At 49.0% G+C, this 17,939-nt stretch overlaps 1 protein-coding gene across 2 annotated transcripts in view; it reads right to left on the bottom strand.

Moving 5' to 3' along the window:
• The window catches only part of LOC140403192 (disabled homolog 2-interacting protein-like), a 117,233-nt gene that overhangs the window by 29,328 nt on the left and 69,966 nt on the right, over positions 1-17,939 (bottom strand). For both annotated transcript variants that reach the window (XM_072490936.1, XM_072490937.1), the window contains 3 exons: positions 8,437-8,525; positions 4,059-4,138; positions 3,259-3,412 (listed from right to left, as the gene is read on the bottom strand). In XM_072490936.1, coding sequence (XP_072347037.1) covers positions 3,259-3,412; positions 4,059-4,138; positions 8,437-8,525 — 323 coding nt within the window. The remainder of the gene's footprint in view (positions 1-3,258; positions 3,413-4,058; positions 4,139-8,436; positions 8,526-17,939) is intronic.

Below are 17,939 nucleotides of genomic sequence, written 5' to 3'. Positions count from 1 at the left end.
ATGCAGTGTGTGTGTGATTTGCACTGTTAGTGGTGGACAGTGAATGCAGTGTGTGTGTGATTTACACTGTTAGTGGTGGACAGTGAATGCAGTGTGTGTGTGATTTACACTGTTAGTGTTGGACAGTGAATGCAGTGTGTGTGTGATTTGCACTGTTAGTGGTGGACAGTGAATGCAGTGTGTGTGTGATTTACACTGTTAGTGTTGGACAGTGAATGCAGTGTGTGTGTGATTTACACTGTTAGTGTTGGACAGTGAATGCAGTGTGTGTGTGATTTGCACTGTTAGTGGTGGACAGTGAATGCAGTGTGTGTGATTTACACTGCTAGTGGTGGACAGTGAATGCAGTGTGTGTGTGATTTGCACTGTTAGTGTTGGACAGTGAATGCAGTGTGTGTGTGATTTGCACTGTTAGTGGTGGACAGTGAATGCAGTGTGTGTGTAATTTGCACTGTTAGTGTTGGACAGTGAATGCAGTGTGTGCCTGATTTACACTGCTAGTGGTGGACAGTGAATGCAGTGTGTGTGCAATTTGCACTGTTAGTGTTGGACAGTGAATGCAATGTGTGTGTGATTTGCACTGTTAGTGGTTGACAGTGAATTCAGTGTGTGTGTGATTTGCACTGTTAGTGGTGGACAGTGAATGCAGTGTGTGTGTGATTTGCACTGTTAGTGGTGGACAGTGAATTCAGTGTGTATGTGATTTACACTGTTAGTGTTGGACAGTGAATGCAGTGTGTGTGTGATTTGCACAGTTAGTGGTGGACAGTGAATGCAGTGTGTGTGTGATTTGCACTGTTAGTGGTGGACAGTGAATTCAGTGTGTATGTGATTTACACTGTTAGTGGTGGACAGTGAATTCAGTGTGTGTGTGATGTACACTGTTGGTGTTGGTCAGTGAATGCAGTGTGTGTGTAATTTGCACTGTTAGTGTTGGACAGTGAATGCAGTGTGTGTGTGATTTGCACTGTTAGTGGTGGACAGTGAATTCAGTGTGTGTGTGATTTGCACTGTTAGTGTTGGACAGTGAATGCAGTGTGTGTGTGATTTACACTGTTAGTGTTGGACAGTGAATGCAGTGTGTGTGTAATTTGCACTGTTAGTGTTGGACAGTGAATGCAGTGTGTGTGTGATGTACATGTCATTGGCAAATAGGGTTAAGGAAAATCCCAAGGCTTTTTACACGTACATAAAAAGCAAAAGGGTAGCCAGGGAAAGGGTTGGCCCACTGAAGGATAGGCAAGGGAATCTATGTGTGGAGCCAGAGGAAATGGGCGTGGTACTAAATGAATACTTTGCATCAGTATTCACCAAAGAGAAGGAATTGGTAGATGTTGAGTCTGGAGAAGGGTGTGTAGATAGCCTGGGTCACATTGAGATCCAAAAAGAAGAGGTGTTGGGTGTCTTAAAAAATATTAAAGTAGATAAGTCCCCAGGGCCTGATGGGATCTACCCCAGAATAATGAAGGAGGCTGGAGAGGAAATTGCTGAGGCCTTGACAGAAATCTTTGGATCCTCGCTGTCTTCGGGGGATGTCCCGGAGGACTGGAGAATAGCCAATGTTGTTCCTCTGTTTAAGAAGGGTAGCAAGGATAATCCCGGGAACTACAGGCCGGTGAGCCTTACTTCAGTGGTAGGGAAATTACTGGAGAGAATTCTTCGAGACAGGATCTACTCCCATTTGGAAGCAAATGGACGTATTAGTGAGAGGCAGCACGGTTTTGTGAAGGGGAGGTCGTGTCTCACTAACTTGATAGAGTTTTTTGAGGAGGTCACTAAGATGATTGATGCAGGTAGGGCAGTGGATGTTGTCTATATGGACTTCAGTAAGGCCTTTGACAAGGTCCCTCATGGTAGACTAGTACAAAAGGTGAAGTCACACGGGATCAGGGGTGAGCTGGCAAGGTGGATACAGAACTGGCTAGGCCATAGAAGGCAGAGAGTAGCAATGGAAGGATGCTTTTCTAATTGGAGGGCTGTGACCAGTGGTGTTCCACAGGGATCAGTGCTGGGGCCTTTGCTCTTTGTAGTATATATAAATGATTTGGAGGAAAATGTAACTGGTCTGATTAGTAAGTTTGCAGACGACACAAAGGTTGGTGGAATTGCGGATAGCGATGAGGACTGTCGGAGGATACAGCAGGATATAGATTGTTTGGAGACTTGGGCGGCGAGATGGCAGATGGAGTTTAATCCGGACAAATGTGAGGTAATGCATTTTGGAAGGTCTAATGCAGGTAGGGAATATACGGTGAATGGTAGAACCCTCAAGAGTATTGAAAGTCAAAGAGATCTAGGAGTACAGGTCCACAGGTCACTGAAAGGGGCAACACAGGTGGAGAAGGTAGTCAAGAAGGCATACGGCATGCTTGCCTTCATTGGCCGGGGCATTGAGTATAAGAATTGGCAAGTCATGTTGCAGCTGTATAGAACCTTAGTTAGGCCACACTTGGAGTATAGTGTTCAATTCTGGTCGCCACACTACCAGAAGGATGTGGAGGCTTTAGAGAGGGTGCAGAAGAGATTTACCAGAATGTTGCCTGGTATGGAGGGCATTAGCTATGAGGAGCGGTTGAATAAACTCGGTTTGTTCTCACTGGAACGAAGGAGGTTGAGGGGAGACCTGATAGAGGTATACAAAATTATGAGGGGCATAGACAGAGTGGATAGTCAGAGGCTTTTCCCCAGGGTAGAGGGGTCAATTACTAGGGGGCATAGGTTTAAGGTGAGAGGGGCAAGGTTTAGAGTAGATGTACGAGGCAAGTTTTTTACGCAGAGGGTAGTGGGTGCCTGGAACTCGCTACCGGAGGAGGTGGTGGAAGCAGGGACGATAGTGACATTTAAGGGGCATCTTGACAAATACATGAATAGGATGGGAATAGAGGGATACGGACCCAGGAAGTGTAGAAGATTGTAGTTTAGTCGGGCAGCATGGTCGGCACGGGCTTGGAGGGCCGAAGGGCCTGTTCCTGTGCTGTACATTTCTTTGTTCTTTGTTCTTTGTACACTGTTGGTGTTGGACAGTGAATGCAGTGTGTGTGATGTACACTATTGGTGTTGGACAGTGAACAAACTCTCACTAGTGTACTCTCTGATTGTGTGTGCGTATACACTCGCCACCTCCCTTGAAAATTCCTGCAGCTATGCAAATATCCCGCCACACATTTGCTGAGCGCTTCACTGAATCCTGCCATGGAAATGAGGCAGGCACCACTCACTCGCCTGATCATTCCTCCACACTAACATCAATGCCATTACCTCGAAGCAGTATTTCTCTCCCAGGATGCTACTGTGAAGTGGCCTGATGATAACATTCGTCTCATTGGTCAGATCAAGTGTTTCGATGGGGTTGAAAGAGCCGGTGAGGGACTCGTACGAGACAGCTTTGCTCAACATCTGTATACTGGCCCGGCTAGAACGCAGCAGAGAGAATCGGATTAGAATCGGAGAGAGTAACCGAAGGTCGTTAATTATCATTTTGTAAATCACTGTCCAATGCCGCCCCTGCGGCACCCACCGCTCACAGAAGGCCTAAAGTGCACTGCACCCCCCCCCCCTCCCCCACCTCCTACCCCCCCCCCTTCCCCCCACCCCACACCCACCAAGGGGTAACAGGCTGCAAATGTAGCCATGGCACAGAAACGGACAGTCAGGTCGGAAGACACTCTCCACAGCCCGCTGCCCGGATCTGAAAAAGGCCGCCTTAGCCAGGCCCCAGAATCAGGCCTATGAAGAGGTCCTCCTCCCTCCTCGCCACCGAGCCACCCCCCCCCCCCCCCCATCATCACCCCACCTCCTCCTCATTCCGCACCTGGTGATCAAAGATTAGGAGCGTGGGACCCTACGTTTGAGGAGCTGACCCTCTAAACAGCTAAACAGGGGGCTGCCACCTCAGGCCATCGACATGAAAGTGGAACACGGATCCACCCCCCCCTCCCCTCCCCTCCCCCCCGCCCTTGGCCGCAGAAAGGTCATGGGGGTCGGTGATCCACCTTCACCTGCCGTTGCCATGGCAGCCCCCTATTTCTGTGTCCTGAAAGACCATTGATGGCGCTAACCTGATGCTTTTGTTGACCGGAGATTGTGGTGAATCTGGCTGATTTTGACTTTTCCTCTTCCATCTTTTGATGATCAAGTTCTGGAACAGGAGGGGAGAGAATTATTTCCATGGAGCAGGGACCCGCGAGGCTGTCAGAGGCAGCGACAGCACCCAGCCTTTCCTACTGCACCAATGGCAATGAATTGGTGACTGTTTCATTGCCACTTGCAGGGTGTGGACTTTCAAACCAGGAGCCCCCTGAGGGTGTGAGAGAGGGACAAGAGAGAAGGAGGAATGATTCTTCTCAGAGGTTTGTGAGTCTGTGCAGCTTGGTGAGTGGTGGAGACTGAGGCCGGGATTCTCCGTTGCGAGTCCGCCCCCCCTCCCCCCCCCCCCCCCCCCCACCTCCCGCTGCTGGCGAGGACGGAGAATTGGGCTCTCCGCCAAACCTCCCATTCGCTGCAGTGAAACCGGACAACCGCTGCCGGGAACGGACGGAGAATCTAACAAGGTGTGGGGAGGGGAGGGGAGGGGGGGGGGTGAAGGGATATCGAGGGCGGAAAGGAAAGCGCCGTTGAGGCCACTATCAGGTCTGCCATGATCTGATACAACGGCGAAACAGGCTCGAGGGGGAGGTCGAGAGGCCGACTCCGCAAAATCAACAAACAGGAAAAGAGGGAGAATGAAAGGAAGGAGCGGGAGTAAGAGCGGGAGAAGAGAGGAAGAAGGAATGATAAAGTGAGAGAAAGCCAGAGAGAAAGAGAGTGAATGTCGATATTTGTTGGGGGCCCCAGGAGTTTGCCGAAATTTGCAGGAAGTCCCCGGGGGGTTTGGGAAGGGGGCACAGTAGGAAGGCCGGGATATTGGTTGAATTCTCCCTGTCTAAAGAACTCCTGCTGCTATGGGGGAGAGATTGCGATTCTTTCCAACAGTGTTCAACACCCTGGATCAGTCTCAAGAGTTCTTCTATGTATCAATTATATTTTTAACCATATTCCATTTAGGGTTAGGGTTAGGGGCTGGTTTAGCACAGGGCTAAATCGCTGGCTTTGAAAGCAGACCAAGGCAGGCCAGCAGCACGGTTCAATTCCCGTACCAGCCTCCCCGAACAGGCGCCGGAATGTGGTGACTAGGGGCTTTTCACAGTAACTTCATTTGAAGCCTACTTGTGACAATAAGCCATTTTCATTTCATTATAGGATCACTTTGCTCAGCCCTGAACTCGATCAGCTGGTAAATAGTGAAGTGAGCATGGTGGAGTCGGCATTGCAGTTAAGATTCCCCTTGAAACGCACATCTTAAAATAATGTGTCAATGCCTTGGCTGCTGAGAATCGGAGTCTGATGATGCACTTTTCAACAAACTCCATGACTCACAACGACAATGGAACAGGAAGTGTAGCAATGGCTTCCTGTACAAGCTGCACAACTTAACCAAAAGGCAATACTTGGTAATCGCAAATAAACTTCTCGTTGTAGGAGACTGCGTTACAGAAACGGCTGTCTCACAACACTGAGAATATTAGAGTGACGATTTTAAAGTATCTGAGAGGAAATGCACAATATATATAAATGCATGTGTGACCGTATGTAGGTGCGCTTGCATGCACATTTAGAGACGGGGTAAATCGGAGAGACTGTTTTTGCAGAGTCAGGGAGATTCTGCAGACCTTTCAGAACACTGGCCAGGACCCGAGTCCAGGATTCTCGACGTCATTCCCAGTGCCACCCAATTTCCAGCGGGGAGCATAGGAATGCGAGCAGGGCGTGAGCCTGAATCCTGCACTCCCGACCTAGCCAGCTCCATTGAGAGGGTAGGAATCTCCAAGCCCTCTGCGGGGCAGCACGGTAGCATTGTGGATAGCACAATTGCTACACAGCTCCAGGGTCCCAGGTTCGATCCTGGCTTGGGTCACTGTCTGTGCAGAGTCTGCACATCCTCCCCGTGTCTGCGTGGGTTTCCTCCGGGTGCTCCGGTTTCCTCCCACAGTCCAAAGATGAAAATGAAATGAGATGAAAATCGCTTATTGTCACAAGTAGGCTTCAAATGAAATTACTGTGAAAAGCCCCTAGTCGCCACATTCCGACGCCTGTTCGGGGAGGCTGTTTCGGGAATCGAACCGTGCTGCTGGCCTGCCTTGGTCTGCTTTCAAAGCCAGCGATTTAGCCCTGTGCTAAACAGCCCCTGCAGGTTAGGTGGAGTGGTCATGATAAATTGCCCTTAGTGTCCAAAATTGCCCTTAGTGTAGGGTGGGGTTACTGGGTTATGGGGATAGGGTGGAGGTGTTGACCTTGGATAGGGTGCTCTTTCCAAGAGCTGGTGCAGACTCGATGGGCCGAATGGCCTCCTTCTGCACTGTAAATTCTATGGAAAAAAAACTTCCGCACAGTTGGGGCAACTTCTCAAAGAGTCTCGATTCACGGTCCCTAGGTGGGGTCGTGAACCACAGTCTGAATGAGGGAACCTGTTGTAAGGTAAGTTCAAAAAATCTTACCCATGCATTCATGCAAACCTCTTCCCACCCATCACAATGCCCCCTCATACCCTTCATGCAATCATATGGCACATCAATGCCCATTTAACGGGTACACACACTATACAGAATCCATTAATCCGACAGTAAAAATGTCATAAGTGAAAAAACTCTTAAAAAAAAGTCATTCATTCATAGCTTTCTTCCGAAAAACTTATATTACTACAGCCCTATAAATGTGTCAACCAACCTGCCCTTTGAAATAGAAGAAACGGCAAGCATTTGATACTTCTGAAGCTCTAAGACCTAAGAGAGAAATCTGTCAATCAAATAGCGTTTTCTCTTGAGCGCTCTTCAGAGTCCAGGCATCAATTAGTCAGTTCCAACAGCTGTGCCCAAGGGAAAACAATGCCATTGACAGATATCTTTCTTAGATCTATTTCACAACTGCTCAATATTCATATACACAATATGAAGATATGTCAAATGCCTGCAGTATCTGCCATTGATACTTTAAAGGGCTGGTTGACTGACACTTTTATAGGGCTGTAGCAAAAGGGATTTATCATAAGAAATTTATGAATGAACTGTTTTTTTAAAAAGTGTCTTCATACAGAACATTGTTACAATGGGGCTCATTGGTCCTGCACAGGACATTAAAGTGCCCTAGGGTCAGATGGTATGAGAGGCCATTGGGTGTGGGCGGAGGGCATGGGGTGGCATTGAGAGGGCATGGGGAGTGTGTGGAGGGGGGAGCGGCTGCGAGGGGTGAAGGCGAGAGAGTTGTTTTGTTTTTATTGTAACTGGGACGTAGTCCCACAGCACTGAGGCAAGCCTTTCAAACTCAGCCGTCCCAGTGCCTAGATTCTCTAGGGATGGTCAAACATTTGGTCTGATCCTTACTTTCGAAGCAGAAAACGTTGAAATTAAAAGTGGCATGCCCGAGATGGTTTAGCACAATGGGCTAAATAGCTGGCTTGCAATGCAGAACAAGTCCAGCAGCGCGGGTTCAATTCCCATACTAGCCTCCCCGAACAGGCGCCGGAATGTGGCGACTGGGGGCTTTTCACAGTAACTTCATTGAAGCCTACTTGTGACAATAAGCGATTATAATAATAATAATTATTATTATTAATGTGGCGAAGCAGGAATATCAGGGATTGTTCTCTTCACAAGAGAGAAGGTTGAAAGGAGGTTTAATAGAGGAGTTCCAAATTACATGGTGCCTTTTGTTACGCGTTTCCAGTGTTTCGAGGGTTGGGAAGTGGAGGAAACAAATTTGAGAGAAGTGGTAAAAGAACCAGAGGGGAGCTGATGATGAGAATTTTCACTTTTTTTTTTGACTCAGTGATCTACCCGCGGGATCCCTGCCTGCTTGGCCAATCGGACAACCCCACCCTGCGCTGTCAATAATGAGCGGGGCCTGGATGGGTGAAATGTTGCCGATCGCGGCTCCAGAGGAGCCGCTGGACGGGGCGTCCTCCGGATCCATGTGGAGGTAACGGGCGGAGGAGGCCCGGGCCTGGGGCGGGGAATGCCGTCACTGGAGAGGCAGGTCCAGGGCCACCTGAGCCACATCGCCAGGGAGAGCAACCGGTGCAGACGCGGTGGTCCAAATGGCCTCAAGCTACACTGTAACAATTCTGTGATTCCGGAATGCTTCGCCAGAAAGGGCGGCGGAAGCAGATTCAATAGAAACCTTCAGAAAGAAATTGGAGAAATGCCTGAAAGGGGAACTTTTGCAGGAATTTGGGAAAGAGCGGGGGAATGGGACGAGTTGGATATCCCCCTGTTGAACTGCATGGTTCCATGGTTAAAGAAAAAACAGCCAAAATTAGCAACACAAGACGAACGGAGAACAGGAAAGGCTTTACAGTGTGCTGATGATACAGTATGGAATGGCTAAACAATGATGACTCTTTACCTTAACATTGTTCACTGGGCCTTCACCGCTGCCTCCACTCCTTTCGAATTTCCTCGAGGTGGAGGGACTCTTCTTACCAATGACTGGCTCTGAGGAAATAGAGAGATTGGGTAAAGAGGAGCCTTGTTGCAACGACCTGGCCACTCTTGCCAATAATGTGATTCGATCTGACCTCTCCTTTGGGCATGATTTTCTCCAAAGGCCCGAGGCCATGGGCACGATCTGTAAATCCTCACCAGGCCCATCATCGCTGCGCTCACGAACTCACTTCAATCCTCAGTCCGGCGATCCCTCGATTATCAAAATATTTTCACCCTTTTTTTTCAATTGTCGCCCATCGCCTCACTCCTCCCGCTCTTCCGGTGCTATGAGACATCTACACTGCGCCAAAACTCTGGCCTCTTGCGCACCGCTGATTTCCAACACCCCGTCAAAATCCCGGGCTAACAGGTCGGTTTTGACGTCTTAATGGGGGACGGACCGACGTGAAGAGTCAGCGAGGTTCAGGGATAGAATTCCAGAGCTCGTGGCCAAGGCAGCTGAAGGTACGGCCCCTGCTCGTGGGGAGATTAAACTCCGGGGAGCCCGAGATCAGAACTGAGGGAGCGCAGAGATCTTGGAGGGCTGCGGGGCTGGAGAAGATTACAAAGGAAGGGAGAGGCAAGGCGTGGCGGGTCTTGAGAACGGGTTTGAGAATTTTGAAGGTGCTATAAGGGAGAAGGCCCATCTTCTGGAGCTCATCGTTTAGCGGAAACTGAGCAGCTCCGTCAAATTACACAGAGGCTCATGTCACCAGCTAAACAAACAGGATGCACCTCCAGTGTAATACAACCTCATCTCGCTGAGAGACTGCCCAATGTCTGCAAGTGTTGCATCGCCCAGCAGACATGTCGAGTCACCCAGTGGACATGTTGTGTCAGGCACTCGACTTTAATGCACCAATTGGGACATAGCTGTAACGGAGAAAAGTTAACTTTGTGCACGAAGAACAAAGAAAAGTACAGCACAGGAACAGGCCCTTCGGCCCTCCAAGCCCGTGCCGACCATGCTGCCCGACTAAACTACAATCTTCTACACTTCCTGGGTCCGTATCCCTCTATTCCCATCCTATTCATGTATTTGTCAAGATGCCCCTTAAATGTCACTGTCGTCCCTGCTTCCACCACCTCCTCCGGCAGCGAGTTCCAGGCACCCACTACCCTGTGTGTAAAAACTTGCCTCGTACATCTACTCTAAACCTTGCCCCTCGCACCTTAAACCTATGCCCCCTAGTAATTGACCCCTCTACCCTGGGGAAAAGCCTCTGACTATCCACTCTGTCTATGCCCCTCATAATTTTGTAGACCTCTATCAGGTCGCCCCTCAACCTCCTTCGTTCCAGTGAGAACAAACCGAGTTTATTCAACCGCTCCTCATAGCTAATGCCCTCCATACCAGGCAATATCCTGGTAAATCTCTTCTGCACCCTCTCTAAAACCTCCACATCCTTCTGGTAGTGTGGCGACCAGAAGTGAACACTATACTCCAAGTGTGGCCTAACTAAGGTTCTATACAGCTGCAACATGACTTGCAAATGTTTATACTCAATGCCCGGGCCAATGAAGGCAAGCATGCCGTATGCCTTCTTGACTACCTTCTCCACCTGTGTTGCCCCTTTCAGTGACCTGTGGACCTGTACACCTAGATCTCTCTGACTGTCATTACCCTTGAGGGTTCTACCATTCACTGTATATTCCCTACCTGCATTAGACCTTCCAAAATGCATTACCTCACATTTGTCCAGATTAAACTCCATCTGCCATCTCTCCGCCCAAGTCTCCAAACGATCTAAATCCTGCTGTATCCTCTGACATTCCACCAACCTTTGTGTCGTCCGCAAACTTACTAATCAGACCAGTTACATTTTCCTCCAAATCATTTATATATACTACGAACAGCAAAGGTCCCAGCACTGATCCCTGCGGAACACCACTAGTCACAGCCCTCCAATTAGAAAAGCACCCTTCCATTGCTACTCCTTGCCTTCTATGACCTAGCTGGTGTACATATCTCTTGTTAAATGGTGTCAAACTGAGCTGCCTGACCTCCTGCGTCAGGTGTAATTTCTGACCACAATCCAGCTCCAAGCTAAACACAACAGTGCTTGAGGCCTTCACTGTATTTATTAACTGGACGGAAGCGGTCTATTGCATGGTGGGCCACATGAACTATTACTTAGCACATTATATAAGGTCTCCCTCTTCAGATGGAGAGAAAGACAAATTGTTTACCTCAAAGGGTCGTGAATCACAAGAGGCTGGCGTGCAGGTACAGCCAATAATTAGGAAAGCTAATAAAATGTTATTGTTGATTGTGAGGGGAATTGAATACAAACGGAGGGAGGTTATGCTTCAGTTGTACCAGGCCTTGGTGAGACCACACCTGGAGTAGTGTGCAGAGTATTGGTCTCCTTATGTAAGGAAATGGGTAAAAGTGTTGGAAGCAGTTCAGAGAGGGTTTAGCAGACCAACACCAGGAATGGGCGGGTTGCCTGATGAGGAAAGGTTGGGTTTGTATCCACTGGAGTTTAGCAGAGTGAGAGGTGACTTGGTCGAAACCTTTAAGTTCCTGAGGGGGTGTTGACAGGGTGGGTGTGGGGAGGATGTTTCCTCTTGTGGAAGAATCTAGAATGAGGGGTCACCGTTTAAAAATAAGGGGTCGCCCAGTTCAGATCGAGATGAGGAGAAATTGAGGCGATGAGGAGGAATTCTCTTCCTCAAAAGGCAGAATCTTTGAATATTTTTAAGGCAGAGTCTGATAGATCCTCGACTAGCAGGGGGGGTGAAAGGTTATCAGGGGTTCGGCAGCAATGTGGGGTTGAGGTTACAACCAGAACAACCACAATCTCATTTATTGGTGGACTGGCCTCAGTCTGATTATCATTCTACGTTATAACAGTGACCACATTTCAAAAGTACTTCATTGGGGTATAAAGAGCTTTGGAGCAACTTGAGGTCGAGAAAGGCGCTAGATAAATTCTTTACTGACTCAGCCATGATCAAATTTGTAACTTATCTTCTTTTTTTCATTTTTCACAGCTACGATTGCAAAACTAGCAACCATTCAGAAAAAACTAGCAACCATTCAGAAAAAACAAGACCCCCACTCAGGATGGAAATGGCTCTGCAGGAACTCTTCCCTCGAAAGCTGCCCTTTCGGTCTCACACCAAAGTGACTTGGGGAATGGGGGCACAGTCCAGGGGCTCGGTGACCTGATTGACTGCATCGTGAGTGTGGTATCCCAACCTCAGAGCTGGGGTTTAGATGCCATGCAAAGTCTCCTCAGCCCCACGGTAGCATAGTGGTTAGCACCGTTGCTTCACAGCGCCAGGGTCCCGGGTTCGATTCCCAGGCTTGGGTCACTGTCTGTGCGCAGCCTGCACGTTCTCCCCGTGTCTGCGTGGGTTTCCTCCGGGTGCTCCGGTTTCCTCCCACAAGTCCCGAAAGACGTGCTTGTTAGATGAATTGGACATTCTGAATTCTCCCTCAGTGTACCCGAACAGGCGCCGGAATGTGGCGACTGGGGGCTTTTCACAGTAACTTCATTGCGGTGTTAATGTAAGCCTACTTGTGACAATAATAAACATTATTATTATCAAAGGAGACTTTACTCCCAACTTCTAAGAGGTGTTTCCTGATGCAGCAGCACAACCAGGCAACCCAACCCCACCCCCCGACTCACATCCCCTTCACCCTCACCACATCCTGGCTGATATATGCCCTGCTACGATCAGAAAAGCCGACCAGGTCATTTATTTCATTGCCGATTGTGGGATCCTGCTGCGTAGAGAGCGGCTTTTCACTCTAACCACTCTCTGTGACAGTGAGTTCCACAGTCTCCACACTCTCTAGGGCGGGCACGGTGGCACAGTGGTTAGCACTGCTGCCTCACAGTTCCAGGGACCCGGGTTCGATTCCGGCCTCGGGTGACAGTCTGTGTGGAGTCTGCACGTTCTCCCCGTGTCTGCGTGGGTTTCCTCCGGGTGCTCCGGTTTCCTCCCACAGTCCAGAGATGTGCGGGTAAGGTGGATTGGCCGTGATCAATTGCCCCTTCGTGACCAAAACGTTAGGTGGGGTTACTGGGTTACGGGGATGGGGTGGAGGCGTGGGCTTAAGTAGGGAGCTCTTTCCAAGGGCCGGTGGAGACTCGATGGGCCGAATGGCCTCCTTGTGCACTGTAGGGAGTCTTTGATCCTATGAAAGATGTTTCTCCTGAATTTCTGTTTGATTTCTTGCTGATATTCTTATCTTCATGGTCTCCAGTAAAGCCTTTCCCCAAATGTGGAATGATACCCCCTGAGTCTGCTCTCAAAGCAGAATCACAGAATTGTTAGGGTGCAGAAGGAGGCCATTCTGCCCATCGTTTCTGCACTATCTCTCCAAACGAGCATCAAGACTCCATCCCAGTCCCCTACCTTTTCCCCGTACCCCTGCACATTGTTGCTATTCAAATAATCATCTCATGCCCTCTTAAAAGCCTCGATTGAACCTGCCTCCACCACACTTCCAGGCCGTGCGTTCCAACCACAGCCACCCGCGGTGCAAAGAACATTCTTCTCACGTCACATTTGCTTCTTTTGCAAGTAATCTGTGCCCTCTCGTTCTTCACCCTTTTATGAGTGGGAACAGCTTCTCCCTCTTATAACGGCCCTTCCAGGTGATTCCCTTATTTCCCATTTCTTTTACTTTGCTGTTATCATTTTTGATCCATGGATATTTAATGGACATATACCTTTAAGTCAAGCAGAGGAAGTAAGGAACCCAAAATAGTACACTGTACTGTGAAGACTTAGATTTTCAACAGAAGAACCCAGACTTTATGGCACCCGACAGATCGTAGGGATTCGGTTCGATTGGTTGGCTGGTGGCCAATGGGTTAGCAAAAGACCGTATCCTGCCCGGCGGCAGGCAGTGATTGGGTCATACCAGGTGAGATGTTTTAAGAGATGCCAGGAAGAAAAACAGAACTCTCTTGGACGCCGAGAGAAGAAGCTATGAGTTGCTGTCTCTCTCCCTTTCTCCCAAAAGGTTTCCTGCCTGCTGTTTCTGAATCTGCGGAGAAGACTTGAGATGCGGATGAATCCATAGGGAAATCCATTACAGATGGAAAGCAAGAACCTCCAAGTGAAGGCCTAGACAAAAGTAATCAAACTGGAAGACATCCATCTGAAACAAAGACTTTTATCCTTTTTCTTTTTCTATTATTTTCCTTTCCATCCATGTTTCCTCTCTGTGATTGTCTGTCTTGTGTGTGAGTAGAGGGTGGGGAGAGTTAAAGAGGGAGGGTTAGGAACTAGATAATAGTTAGCCAGTTGTCTTTGCCGCCTATTTAATCATAGTTATTGTTATTAATAAAAGTTGATTGTGTTTAAATTTACAAACCCAGTGACTGTAATTATTGTGCAGTCGAGGGCCAAAGACTTTGGGTATTTTCTAGGAATTAATAGTTAATTTCAATTGTGTTGCGACTCCGGGTCAGGTGGGTCTGGAACTGACCGCGGACTGGTCCAGGGTGTTATAACACTCTCTATTTCGTCCAGCCCCCTTGTGATTTTGAACATCTCCACCAAATCTCCTTTTAACCTTCTTCTCTCCGAGGAGAAGAGTCCCAGCCTCGCCAACCTACCCTCATAACTGATGTTTCTCATCCCGGGAACCATTCTTGTAAACCTCTTCCACGCTCCCCCCAATTTGTTCAACGATGAGTCAGAATACAAGAGGGAGATAAACAACCTAGTGGAGTGGTGCAGCGACAACAATCTCTCCCTCAATGTCAGCAAAACTAAAGAGCTGGCATTGACTTCAGGAAGCGAAGTATCGTACACACGGGGCCGAGGTGGAGATGGTTGAAGCTTCATGTTCCGAGGGGTACACATCACCAACAATCTGTCCTGGTCCACCCACGCCGACACTACGACCAAGAGAAGAATGTTTCCTGTTCTCAATGTACTGCAGGTGTAGGTCAGTGAAAAAGACAGCCAAAGCTGTTTTTCATTGCTTATCTGTACCAGATAACATCTACGACAGCAACAACTTGTATTCGCATGGTGCCTTCAGTGTATTAAAACATCCTGCGACACTTCACAGAGGCGTTGTAACACAAAAAGTAGACACTGGATCACATAAGACAAGTGAGCAAATGCATCCTGAGCACAGTCGTTTAAATAAACATTTTAAAGGGAGGGTGTGAGGGGTTTAGGGAGGGATTTCCAGAGCTCAGAGCTGCAACAGCTTTCATCCTGATGGGCTGGTTAATATACCTCCTTCTGGGGTGGGTTTAATTGTCAATTAATGTGCTAATCCTGCACATTCTTAAAAAATAACAGGGAGATGTGAGTTGCTTGTGTTGGTTCAGAAATCTGGAGAAACCTGATGATGCTGATGGTCTTCTTAGAGACCCCTCACGCGCCATATGGCACAGAAAGAGGCCATTCGGCCCATTGTGGAAACTCTTTGAAAGAGCCAACCAATTCAGTGCCACTCACCCTGCTCTTCCCCCAGAGCCCCGACAAATTTCACCCTCTCAGAGTATGTTAGCCAAATCCCCTTTAAAAGTTGCTATTAAATCTGCTTCCAGGCAATACCTTTCACCATTCAGCTTGTTCGCAGCAACATAATCACATGTGGCTCGATCGTTGGTTGGCACAGCAGCAGAGAGATGATTGGTCAATGTGGCAATGTGCTCTCGGTGTGAAAAGTGGGCCCATTGTTTGGGGTGAGGTAGGCTGACTATTTCAAATTGGTGGCTATTTGGAGTTGGCATGGGTCAGTTGGAGTGGCAAGGGTCAGTTGGAGCTGGCAAGGGTCAGTGGTTTTGCACAGGCCAGTTGGAATCAGCATGGGTCAGTTGGAGTTGACATGGGTCAGTTGGTGTTGGCATGCATCAGTGGTGTTTCATGGGTCAGTTGGTGTTGGTTTTGGTCAGTTGATGTCATGGATCAGTTGGAGTTGACATGGGTCATTGGAGGTGGCAAGGGCAGTGGTTTTGCATGGGCTAGCTGGTGTTGGCATGGGCCAGTTGGTGTTGGCATGGGCCAGTTGGTGTTGACCTGGGTCAGTTGGTGTTGGAATGGGTCAGTTGGTGTTGGAATGGGTCAGTTGGTGTTGGAATGGGTCAGTTGGTGTTGACCTGGGTCAGTTGGTGTTGGAATGGGTCAGTTGGTGTTGACCTGGGTGAGTTGGAGTCGACCTGGGTCAGTTGGTGTTGGAATGGGTCAGTTGGAGTTGACATTGGTCAGTTGGTGTTGACATGAGTCAGTTGGAGTTGACATGGGTCAGTTGGTGTTGGCCTGGGTCAGTTGGAGTTGACATGGGTCAGTTGGAGTTGACCTGGGTCAGTTGGTGTTGACATGTGTCAGTTGGAGTTGACATGGGTCAGTTGGTGTTGACATGTGTCAGTTGGTGTTGACATGGGTCAGTTGGTGTTGACATGGGTCAGTTGGAGTTGACCTGGGTCAGTTGGTGTTGACCTGGGTCAGTTAGAGTTGACATGGGTCAGTTGGTGTTGACATGGGTCAGTTGGAGTTGACATAGGTCTGTTGGTGTTAACCTGGGTCAGTTGGTGTTGACCTGGGTCAGTTGGTGTTGGCATGGGTCAGTTGGAGTTGACATGGGTCAGTTGGTGTTGACATGGGTCAGTTGGAGTTGACATGGGTCAGTTGGAGTTGACATGGGTCAGTTGGAGTTGACATGGGTCAGTTGGTGTTGACCTCGGTCAGTTGGAGTTGACCTGGGTCAGTTGGTGTTGACCTGGGTCAGTTGGAGTTGACATGGGTCAGTTGGTGTTGACATGGGTCAGTTGGTGTTGACATGGGTCAGTTGGAGTTGACCTGGGTCAATTGGTGTTGACCTGGGTCAGTTGGAGTTGACATGGGTCAGTTGGAGTTGACATGGGTCAGTTGGTGTTGACCTCGGTCAGTTGGAGTTGACCTGGGTCAGTTGGTGTTGACCTGGGTCAGTTGGAGTTGACATGGGTCAGTTGGTGTTGACATGGGTCAGTTGGAATTGGCATGGGTCAGTTGGAGTTGGCATGGGTCAGTTAGAGTTGGCATGGGTCAGTTGGTGTTGCCATGTGTCAGTTGGGGTTGACATGGGTCAGTTGGAGTTGGCATGGGTCAGTTAGAGTTGGCATGTGTCAGTTGGGGTTGACATGGGTCAGTTGGTGTTTACCTGGGTCAGTTGGGGTTGACATGGGTCAGTTGGTGTTGACATGGGTCAGTTGGTGTTGGAATGGGTCAGTTGGAGTTGACATGGGTCAGTTGGAGTTGGCATGGGTCAGTTGGAGTTGGCATGGGTCAGTTGGAGTTGACATGGGTCAGTTGGTGTTGGAATGGGTCAGTTGGTGTTGGAATGGGTCAGTTGGTGTTTACCTGGGTCAGTTGGAGTTGGCATGGGTCAATTGGTGTTGGCATGGGTCAGTTAGAGTTGGCATGGGTCAGTTGGTGTTGGCATGGGTCAGTTGGTGATGGCATGGGTCAGTTGGTGTTTACCTGGGTCATTCAGAGTTGGCATGGGTTCGTTGACTGAATGACCCTTTCCGCTTCCCGAGATAAATTACACGAGGTGTAATTCTAGGTGGTGGGAGGATGTTGACGCGGGTGAACATTCGCCCCCAGTCCTAAGATAGACAAGCAGACAGCAGTGTGACTCACCAGAGATCGTATCGCCAAACAGAAAAAAAACCCTCAGCATCTTTCTCATAGAATTCTGCATCTCCATGGTGCTGAGGCAAAGCCTGTCACATCCTGTCGATACTATCACAGAAGTAGCTAAAGAGGTAAAGCACTGGGGGAATGGGAAGTCAGCAGATGGACGGACTGGACTGCCAGTAAATATAAAAATGGGGGATTCACCAGCTTCAGCGACAGTCGCACATTCAGCAATCCCCAGTTCTTACACCACTAGGATCGTATCAAACCACTGGTTACAGAACCTCCACCTCAACAGGGAGGTCAGCAAGGGCTCAGGTGGCAACAGTCCTTGCCTCAGGAAGTAGTTGGGTCCGAGTCCCTCTCCAAGGTCGCGGGTTCGTAATCCAGACTGGCACACCCGCTGCAGCGCTGGAGGGGTGCAGCGCTGTCGGGAGTGCCGTCTTCCGAACGAGACGCGGAACGGGGGGCTCTTCCGGATGGATGTAGAAAATCTGTGAACTATTTCAAAGCAGAGTTCTCCGCGTTTCTCTCATTATTACTTATCCCACAATCAACACTCCTAAAAACACAGATTATCCCCTCATTTAGTTTGTTGCTGTTTATGGGATCCTGCTGTGCGCAAGTTGCCTTGCGCCACAACAGTGGCTGCACTGGAAAAAGTACTTTCATGGTTGTAAAGCAGTTTGCGAGGCCTGCAGGTTGTAACAGTCATGTTGATCACGCATTTCCCTCTCTCCTTTCCCATACGTAGCACACTCAGCCTTCCGGCTGTGTGGATGGAGCTGACGGAGGCACATTGGATCTCTTTGCGTC

The sequence above is a fragment of the Scyliorhinus torazame genome, chromosome 27 (assembly GCF_047496885.1).
Source record: "Scyliorhinus torazame isolate Kashiwa2021f chromosome 27, sScyTor2.1, whole genome shotgun sequence".
Taxonomy (NCBI): Eukaryota; Metazoa; Chordata; class Chondrichthyes; order Carcharhiniformes; family Scyliorhinidae; genus Scyliorhinus; species Scyliorhinus torazame.
This window is presented reverse-complemented; position numbering and strand designations above follow the sequence as displayed.